Source organism: Lottia gigantea (genome assembly GCF_000327385.1).
Source record: "Lottia gigantea unplaced genomic scaffold LOTGIsca_83, whole genome shotgun sequence".
Classification (NCBI taxonomy): domain Eukaryota; kingdom Metazoa; phylum Mollusca; class Gastropoda; family Lottiidae; genus Lottia; species Lottia gigantea.
In genome coordinates this window covers 461,032-471,668 of record NW_008710756.1, presented here as the reverse complement: position 1 = coordinate 471,668, position 10,637 = coordinate 461,032, and the positions used below count along the sequence as shown (strand labels likewise).

General features: G+C 32.5%; 1 protein-coding gene across 1 annotated transcript; it reads right to left on the bottom strand.

Moving 5' to 3' along the window:
• Positions 1–2,513: 2,513 nt before the first annotated feature.
• LOTGIDRAFT_222587 (hypothetical protein) lies at positions 2,514–10,048 on the bottom strand (the record flags this gene model as incomplete). The annotated part of the gene is made up of 13 exons (XM_009067526.1): positions 9,875–10,048; positions 8,763–8,830; positions 8,239–8,314; positions 7,946–8,037; positions 7,687–7,736; positions 7,406–7,508; positions 7,065–7,148; positions 6,673–6,759; positions 4,031–4,160; positions 3,608–3,740; positions 3,317–3,428; positions 2,942–3,056; positions 2,514–2,621 (listed from the first exon to the last, which is right to left on the bottom strand). Exons 1-13 carry the CDS (start codon positions 9,971–9,973, stop codon positions 2,514–2,516), a joined length of 1,257 nt encoding a protein of 418 aa, XP_009065774.1. The 5' UTR covers positions 9,974–10,048.
• Between the last annotated feature and the right edge of the window lie 589 nt (positions 10,049–10,637).

The following is a 10,637-nucleotide window of genomic DNA, read 5'->3' as shown; positions in this document are numbered from 1 at the left end:
AACGACTCATAGTTGAATGTTTAAGGCAGCAAATGAAGTGGGGATGTCAATTTAGAGTCATTTCTATGTAAAGTTCTTAATTATTACAGAGATGGGAGTTGTTTTATAGATATACTTTTGTCATCATTTACCATTATTATATATTATAATTATATCAGCATCTATATTATCATTATCTGAAACCATGCACAATCTATACTCGTCCTTTTTACTACCTACAAAAATAAGATCTCTGTGCATGGCTATAGGAGCATCCATTCATCGTGTTGAATTTTAACCAAATATTTTTATCATAGTTGTGTAAAATCATCACCAATGCTTTTTATGACTGGTATGCTTTAGAAATATATTCTTTATCAGAAGAGTTGAGCAAAATGCTCATTAAAAATGGTTTCAAATGCTTGGCTTGAAAGAGTGAGTGTAACATCATCATTTTGAGAAAAGTTTAGCTGACAACTTACCATCAATGTATTAGAATGCCTAAATGTAGATTCAACTTCTATCCTTTTTTGTCCCATTTTGAAAGATAGAACAAAGTATATTTATATTTTTATTTTGTTATCATGAAAAATGATACAAACTGTTATTAATTTTGCTTAGTTATTCTATCTTGAGTAATCCTTTATTTTGATTATTAATAACTTTCAGATCTAATTTGATGCCTGTATCCTTGTGGATTCTCAGCAGAAATAACAATAGAAAGTTAAAAGCTATATCAAGGGTATCTTGAAATTGGAAATATCATGTCTCAAATAGAGCCTAAAATTGTTGAGTTGCCTTTTATTTTTGTAAAATCAAAGAAAAAAAATATGGCAACGTATTTGATGTGTATATTTTGATATATTTATGAACAAGATCTATTATACCAACTATGTAGATGTTTCAAGTATCCTAAAGAAGTTAATGTATTGAGATATTTCTCATGCTGAAAGAAATATTTTATGTAAGTCTTCAATTGGTAATAATTTGGTTCTAATTATTTTGGAATGAAAATGACAAGCCCTTTCCTTTTCTTGGTGATATGTTCAGTTAGGACTCCTGTTAATTTATTACAATGTTTTTATTTGATTTTAATTTCTGTTCAATGAAAACACTGAATCAATCATTTACTATCATCATGCACTAGATTTGTTATATGGCATGAATGTTGGAATAAAGCATCTGATAATCAAAAAGGTGTTTGCTGGGTTGTTATTGGAGATTTCAGAGGGTCCTTTTCAAAAGTGAAGGTCCTGGTTTAGTTTGTATTGCGTCTTATCAAAGATGTTGATGGGTGAAAGTCAAAAGTTAAACATAAAGGCATGGCATTGTCTTGTTAAGTATAAACCAAGGAACTGTGTGCTAAAGGTTGTTCAAAGTATTTATCCTTTGATTGATATTGACTTTCATCTTTACATATATGGCATTTGTCTGCATTCACTCAAAAGCAGTTAGTCAAAGAAAGACAAGATATTTGAAGTCATTCCAGAATAAAAATACAATAATGATTGGTGTAAGATTTATTTGAATACAGTATTATACTAATACAAACTTTCTAATATCACATAACATTTAATAGAAAACAATCAGGTTATCTGAAATATTGTTTCTCTTACAACAATCTATTACAAAACTCTCATTCATTTAAGTGAAACTGGCCCCTGAAAATATTTCCATGTACCTCACCAATAAGTACATCAGTTAGCAAAGTATAATGGATATGAACAGATCTAGTTTTTATGACTTCTTGTACATTCAATTATTACTTTAAAGACTAACTTTCATCTAGACTTAAATAAGAAAAAAGTCGAGATTTTAAATCCATTGGACTACTATGAGACATACATGGACAATGATCAAAGTTATTAAATAAACCTGATTTTATATTGATTTGGAAAAATGTCCTTTACTTATATGATTTTTCCTTTTGTCTACTTTTTATTTACTCACATGCTTAAAAAATAGATACATAATAACAAACAAATAACAAGACAGTATCTAAAGTGGAACCCTCTTCACAATGTCTAGCTATTACGAACTTATATCTTAACTGTATTACAGACTATTCTTGTAAAATGAAATGGAGCGATTTGATTGGATTGTATGCAAGGTAATACAGCCAATCAGAGCTCTTGACAGAAAGGCTGTTAACATTTTGCTTTCATGTTCACAGACGTACTGTTGAGGCTTGTAATAGGTTCTACTTTACAACCTTCCATGATGCAATGAACTATTGCAGTCAATGTATAGGTACAAAGTTTGTAATAGCTTGACATTGTGAAGATGCATGTACCATGCTCATCTACTAATAGATAAACAACAACAATGATCTCTGCCATGTCAGATGATTTTTGGGCCATGACAGTACTTTATTGCACAAATTTAAGAATGTAAACAATACAATGGACAGTATGAAAGAAAAACCTTGCACTTGTCTTTGGTTGTTGTAATACCATAAAAACCATCTTGTTAACCTAGCCATGAAACACACACAATAACTTGGAAGAAGGTTTTGGGAATGATAAATTTATTTTTCAAGATGTCTTTCCATTATCTTTATGTACTGGAACTTGATGACTAAAATAACTTTTTGCTTTAACAACAGCTTCTACACCAATGTTGAAGACTGGATGAATACTTCTCTACAAAACATAACAAAAAGCATGGTCAGGTTTTCATTACAAGCCATCCAGAATGTTCTGTACTCTTAAGAACACATGGGGGTTGACTAGTGAATACCGCTTGGGAACTCTTTGACAAGACAGTTCAGAATGCCTTTCCTGTGCGCGTTATTTTCACATTAAATGTTATATTCTGAATGTTCTACACAACCTAATTGGAGAACCAGAATCCAAGATTCAATTCGGAAAATGTACAGATCAGCTGATATTTACACATCTATATCCCTTTAGCATATTTCTGAAACTAAGATCCAATAATGAAGCAATTAAAATAAACTTACAACTGCATTTTTTGGACTACCCACAACTTTCGTGTGATATAAATGACCACTAGTAAAATGTTGAGCTACAGATAACCCACTTAAACAATAGCAAGTATGATAATAATCTCTGGTTCTGAAAATAAAGTACAAAAGTGATTATATATGGGGAAGCAGAAGATAACGATCCAAGGGAAATAACCATGTTTTACAAATTATCTCCCTTCGACCACACAATGCAATTTTTTTTATTAACCTCAAATCCAATTTACAAGCTATTTCAATGAAAGAAGCTATGATTAATATATGTGTATATATTCCTAGGAAATGTTCTTTCTATTTCAAAAGTTACCCAGTAAAGGTCAAGTAAATTCAGGCTCTTGTTACTTGACTTACTTTCCAGGTTTGTCTATTAAACCACCATTTGGATGTTGACAGCATATTAATAAATATTCTTGTAAAGCTGATGTGTCAAATAACCAGGAATTAGCACTGACAGCTGGATCCTCTAGAAAACAAAATGAAATTTCACTAAGCTAAAGACCCCAGAATCACAAATGAATACACAGATTTCTTTTTTGACAGAAAACCTCAATTAAAACTCTTAAATGATATCCCTGTGTTCCATCTTCACCATATTATGTTTTTGAAAGTATCTGTATGGTATAAAAATTAGCCAAAGCCTACCTTCAGCACATAATACCATGTGTATCAATGGTAAAGCTCCACCTTGCCAGAATGAATAGCAGCCATCCACCAATTTATTTGTTCTACCTTGAAAACCACCCTCATATTTCATCTGTCTATTTACTGTCCAGCGCTGAAATACATAATTGCTTATTTGACAGGTAATGCGATATAAACAACAGTCACACAGAAAGTATACCTTCATAAAGAAGGAATTATCTACATTCAAACATTTTTGACAAAAATGAACGAAGCCTGAAAACTTTAATCATTGGTTAATGAAATGAAGAAGGTTTGGTAATTGACAAAACAAATTATACTCATAATCTTAAAAGTAAAGCTGATTAAGTTACCACAGTTAAGCTATTATCAAGATAGATACAAGATGGTCTGGTAGACTAAATCAATGGTAAATATACTTACCAATAAAGCTTTGATGTCAAAATGTTTGGTTGCATTCAGAATAAGTAGAGCTGCTATACCACAGAAAGAGTAACCACCATGTGCCTCTAACCCTGGTGCTCCTGAAAACCCTCCTTCATATGTCTGGCATCTGCAAAGAATAGTCTTAATAAGTGTAGCATTTTCACTTATTACATTAGGTAATTTAAAATTTGATAAGATAGCTTGCGTTGCAAGGTAACATACGCCCACTGGCAGCTGTCAGAAATAATAATACAGTCTTTAGTGACTAAAGTACGAATTTTCTCATATTGAAGAAATTATTTATGCTGAATAATTCCACAAAATTTTTTAATATAGCTAATAGAGTGAAACGTCAAGTCAGACACGATATTTCGGTGAAATATTATCCGATCATCACGAAAATCGATAGGGATCATCTTCATAATGACATTGACATACAAAATAAAAATCAAAAGAATCTGTAAAGAATTGTAACCTGTAGAGTGAGCACGAGCTGCACAATATAGCTAATAGAGTAAAACGTCAGGTCAGACACGATATTTCGGTGAAAAATTATCCGACATCATGAAAATCGATAGATCATCATGAAAATCAATAGGGATCATCTTCATAACGACATAGACATACAAAATAAAGATAGCTTGCCAGGCAAGGTAACATACGCCCACTGGCAGCTGTCAGAAATGATTAAACAGTCTTTAGTGACTACAGGGTTGCACAATATAGCTAATAGAGTGAAACGTCAAGTCAGACACGATATTTCGGTGAAATATTATCCGATCATCGCGAAAATCAATAGGGATCATCTTCATAATGACATTGACATACAAAATAAAAATCGAAAGAATCTGTAAAGAATTGTAGCCTGTAGAGTGAGCACGAGTTGCACAATATAGCTAATAGAGTAAAACACCAGGTCAGACACGATATTTCGGTGAAAAATTATCCGATCATCACGAAAATCAATAGGGATCATCTTCATAATGACATTGACATACAAAATAAAAATCAAAAGAATCTGTAAAAAATTGTAGCCTGTAGAGTGAGCACGAGTTGCACAATATAGCTAATAGAGAAAAACGTCAAGTCAGACACGATATTTCGGTGAAAAATTATCCGATCATCACGAAAATCAATAGGGATCATCTTCATAATGACATTGACATACAAAATAAAAATCAAAAGAATCTGTAAAGAATTGTAACCTGTAGAGTGAGCACGAGCTGCACAATATAGCTAATAGAGTAAAACGTCAGGTCAGACACGATATTTCGGTGAAAAATTATCCGACATCATGAAAATCGATAGATCATCATGAAAATCAATAGGGATCATCTTCATAACGACATAGACATACAAAATAAAGATAGCTTGCCAGGCAAGGTAACATACGCCCACTGGCAGCTGTCAGAAATGATTAAACAGTCTTTAGTGACTACAGGGTTGCACAATATAGCTAACAGAGTGAAACGTCAAGTCAGACACGATATTTCGGTGAAATATTATCCGATCATCGCGAAAATCGATAGGGATCATCTTCATAATGACATTGACATAATAAATAAAAATCAAAAGAATCTGTAAAGAATTGTAGCCTGTAGAGTGAGCACGAGTTGCACAATATAGCTAATAGAGAAAACGTCAAGTCAGACACGATATTTCGGTGAAAAATTATCCGATCATCACAAAAATCAATAGGGATCATCTTCATAATGACATTGACACACAAAATAAAAAATCAAAAGAATCTGTAAAAAATTATAGCCGGTAGAGTGAGCACGAGTTGCACAATATAGCTAATAGAGAAAAACGTCAAGTCAGACACGATATTTCGGTGAAAAATTATCCGATCATCACGAAAATCAATAGGGATCATCTTCATAATGACATTGACACACAAAATAAAAAATCAAAAGAATCTGTAAAAAATTATAGCCGGTAGAGTGAGCACGAGTTGCACAATATAGCTAATACAGAAAAACGTCAAGTCAGACACGATATTTCAGTGAAAAATTATCCGATCATCACGAAAATCAATAGGGATCATCTTCATAATGACATTGACACACAAAATAAAAATCAAAAGAATCTGTAAAAAATTGTAGCCTGTAGAGTGAGCACGAGTTGCACAATATAGCTAATAGAGAAAAACGTCAAGTCAGACACGATATTTCGGTGAAAAATTATCCGATCATCACGAAAATCAATAGGGATCATCTTCATAACAACATTGACATACAAAATAAAAATCAAAAGAATCCATAAAGAACTGTAGCCTGTAGAGTGAGCAAAAGCCAAATGTGAACGGACGGACGGACCGACGGACGGACGGACAGACAGGGTGATTACAATATACGCCCATCTTACATGTGGGCGTATAATAAAATCTACTTTCATCCCGACACTCAGATGGACAAAGACATGCATTTTGCCATCAAAAATAAATTGGTTATTGAGACCATTTTGCTTATTCTCTCTTTTTCTCATCTAACAAAGAGGGCTATTTCTATGTCAGCCACTCAATCCTACATCATACAGTAAGCAATGAAAAGAAATCTAGAGACTATTTTTTGACCCATGAAAGAATAGCACAAAAATCTTCGAAGTGGTTACAGTTTTAGTTGAAGAAAACAACTTACCTTGCAAGCCATTGAGGTGTATCTTTAAACAACTCTTTGGTACACAAATTTGTAAGTTTAGCTACACTTGCAGCACAATATGTCCCTCTGTAGAAAGAATTAAATAATGTTTTAGACTGGTGAGAGTATGGAATAATGAATAGAAAGTTCACAGTGTCATTAAGCAAGTTAAAAAAAACTTTCTACAAAATCTGTATGCATTAAATTATATATTTGAGGTTTTGATCCTTAATGGTATTTCAGAAAAGAACTCTGATGTCTACTCTACATTTAGAATAGGGATCCATGAATCAGTATTTCATCAAAAGAATTAAAAGTACATACTAGTAAATATGTCAAAAGAACATACTAAGCTTAAGAGCTTATGACGTCCTAAAGAGTGTTAAACTAACCTGATATCAACTTCACCACCTTCATGCATTAAAAATGCACCATCATCAGTTCTCATTCGTAATAAATATTCATATAATGTTTCTCTGTCAAAATATAATAAAGTTTACCAGCTTTACTGGATGTAAATATTTAGCAAATAAACATAACTTCATATATATTGGCAAATAAATTTACCTTAAAAAATTCAAATATAGAGAAAGATGCCATTGGTTGAAGGATTAATATAAAACTTTACAAAAACCGACACATTAGATATACACAGTCATTCCTACCAAAAGCTCAGAATTGAGTCAAGGCATGTATATATTTAGCATCCAGCCGTTGAGACAAGATAATTTACCTGTTTATGACATTAAGAGCTTCATCTGTAACTTGACTCAGTATACATAAAGCATTTACAGCAGCATAAGTTGGTGCTAAATGAGCAACTTGACCAGGACCACCTACACAATTATAAACATCAAAATCTCATGTAACTTATGGATACAAGTTTAAACAAGTTTGAACATCAACTCAATAGAAGGGAATCAAAACTTACTAAATTAGTGAGCAAATTAACGAACCCAATAGACCATTTATTAGATAATAGTTTACATTGATGTATTTTTAAATAAAAGTTACCTGCAAAACCACCAGTTGAACATTGACATTTACCAAGGAATTTTGCAATTCTGAAAAGAAAAATTTATTGGGTCATATGATTGCAGGAAGTTTCCCTTTAATCCTTGGTACACCAAAATTCAGATGTGGAAATGAAATAATATGAACTGCACTCCAAGCTATACAAATTGTAGAATGAGACATTAACGTTATATCAATTTATAGAGAGTAATTATAATGTTCAAAAACATTCAAAATAGTTTTATGTTAAAACTCTTACTCTTTAGCTGTCATTATAGGAATGGTTTCTTCTAATATTTCCATACTGTGTAATATCCAATAACAAAGCCATGGTCGACTAGCATCTAAACACTACAAACAGAAAATTTCACTTCAATTATTTCTTAGCCAGAACATTGTAAAACCAACATGTTTCCCATGTGATTTCTGCATATCTCCATTTTCTAACTAAATCAGTTGTATTAGGCACTTCACCAAGATTTGTGAAAGTTCTTTTGTCATGTCTTTGTTTAATATTTTACTAGAGTGGAAGAAAATGAAAATTTAGCTTACCTCATATGATATGCCTAGATGTCTCAGTCCCTTCCATAGAAACATAGTATGTTCATCTCTTTTTAATACTGGAATGCTAGAAAATAATGAAATAGCTATATTCTGTATGTAATTAAAGACACAAAATATGCATATTGTATAACTTCATAGAATCCTTTTCATTTAAAAGATATAAAATAACAGATCAATTGACAGCGAGAGTTAACGGAATTCAATCTGATTCAGAAGCAGACCTAGTTGTTGCTTTCCATATAAGTCTGTTTTTTTAATCAGATTGCACCTGAAACTTTATGCAAATGGTTTTGATGACACTCAAATGTAACCAGATCTTTCAAACGGGATCACTGTTAAAAAAAAAAAAGGACTTTCTAGCAATATTTAAAACATAGATTTCCAGATAACATTGATGAAAATTGGCTTTTACAACAAACTGCAATTCTGGTATTGCATTTGTCAGCCAAACATAAAAAATACATGATAAATATTCAAAATGAATATTGTTTTTTTTTTCAACAAGAACTTACTCTGGGTCTGACTCAATCTCTTTATTAAATTCATCAATAATAACTGATATTGCATCTTCTACTCTGATCTGCAAAAATAATACAAAGTAGAACACATTGACTGTATAATGAAATTTAAAATAAATAGTATATATTATAATCAAGTTAATCAACGTTTATTTCATAGCTTCCTTTTTCTCAAATTTATTTCTGTGGTTCATCAAAGTTGTTTCATATAAATTTCTGTGCTAATTACCTAGATGATTTAATCTATACAATCACATAAATGGATTACTTCCATTAAGTCCACTGAACATAGTTTAGTTTTGACACTAATACCAATGAAAGACATTAAAAATACCGAAATAGCTAAATTGTTACACCTTTAATCCATACCAGGGAGCTGCAGTAGCTCAATAAGTTAGACGTTTGCTAGCTAACCTGAAGGTACGGGGTTCTATCCAGGCATAAGTCGAGATAATACATTTGGATTTTTCAACCAGATTTCCCCCTGTCCGTGATGCAGATAAGAGGGGGCTGACATGGAAAAAGCATCTAGCCGTTTGGTAGGGACAATAAACCGAGGCCTAGTGTGCTACAGGCTGTGCATGTTAAAGATCCCTCGACAGTTGGAAATAAAAAAAAATAGCAGGCTAATGCCGCTGTCATGACAAAATTTTCCTCACTGCACCCTGCATGACGTTGCCCGTCTTCATTAACCCACATGGTGCAGAAAAGTAGGACGTAAAACTCCATTTATTTCATTTCATTTTAATCCATACCAGACAAGTATATACGAGTATAAACAAACAAGTAAAGAAAGTCAACTTTGCTGGAACTTTAAAGCATGAGAGTGGTTGCTCGGCTTTCAAGCATGTTTAATCAACTATGTCATATCATAAAACTTGGGGTACCAGTATTAGAATTTTTATTGATAACCTAACCCAAAAAATCCCACAATAATGGTTTGCAACTGAAACTTATGTCTTGAGTAGCTTCTATGTGAAAGGACAAAAATTCCATTTTTAACTTAATTAGTAGGCTAATAAGCTAACTGCCAAAGTGAGAGTATCTTGGGCTTCATTTTACTTTAGCCTTGTTCTTCAATCTAAATCTATAATAAGCTACTTTACCTGTTCGACAGATGATTCTGTTGAAATATTTTCATCATCAAATTTATTGCGTGAATGCTTTGGTGAGGAAAATCGTAATTTTGTCTGTGCCTCCTCCATAATATATGTAATTTTCTTAAAGACTTTCTTTTACTGCTATTACTTCTCAGGAACAAGTGCCTGATATTCTTTCTGCTCTTTTCTAATGAAAACTAATAAAGGGGAGTAACTCGTCATAAATTATCATAAACCAAAATTACTGTTTTCAAGAAATAGAAACATTTTACAACCAACTCCTTATCAGAAAAGGTGTCAGTCGATTACTTAGTCAAATAAAGCAGTTTAATCTAACAAGATAAATGTCACTTGAACTCAGAATTCTCAACTCAAATTCCATTGAAAAATCGATAATCTTATTTCAAGTTTGACCCCTGATGACCCTAGCAATAATGTCTTCTTGGGTGAAGGACACTGAAGTCTCGTGTTTTCACGCGCACCTTGCTGTAAGACGAGATTTGAGAAACCATTTGATCTGCAGTAGCAACACTAAAATTATTTGTTTTGAGCACCCAAAAGAGTCTCAAAAACGTGATTAATTCCGTTACTTTCTGGTTCTATATAATTTATGGAGTGTATATAATCAGCTAAATGTGTGTATGGAATAAAAGAAATATTTCGGATGAGTTAATAGTGGATTTAATCTAGCTGTGTCGAGTTGTATCCTCGGACTTGTCAAAAAGTCGGCTTGTAAGCAAGGCTTGTGAAGCCATGTTCTCTCTGCGTA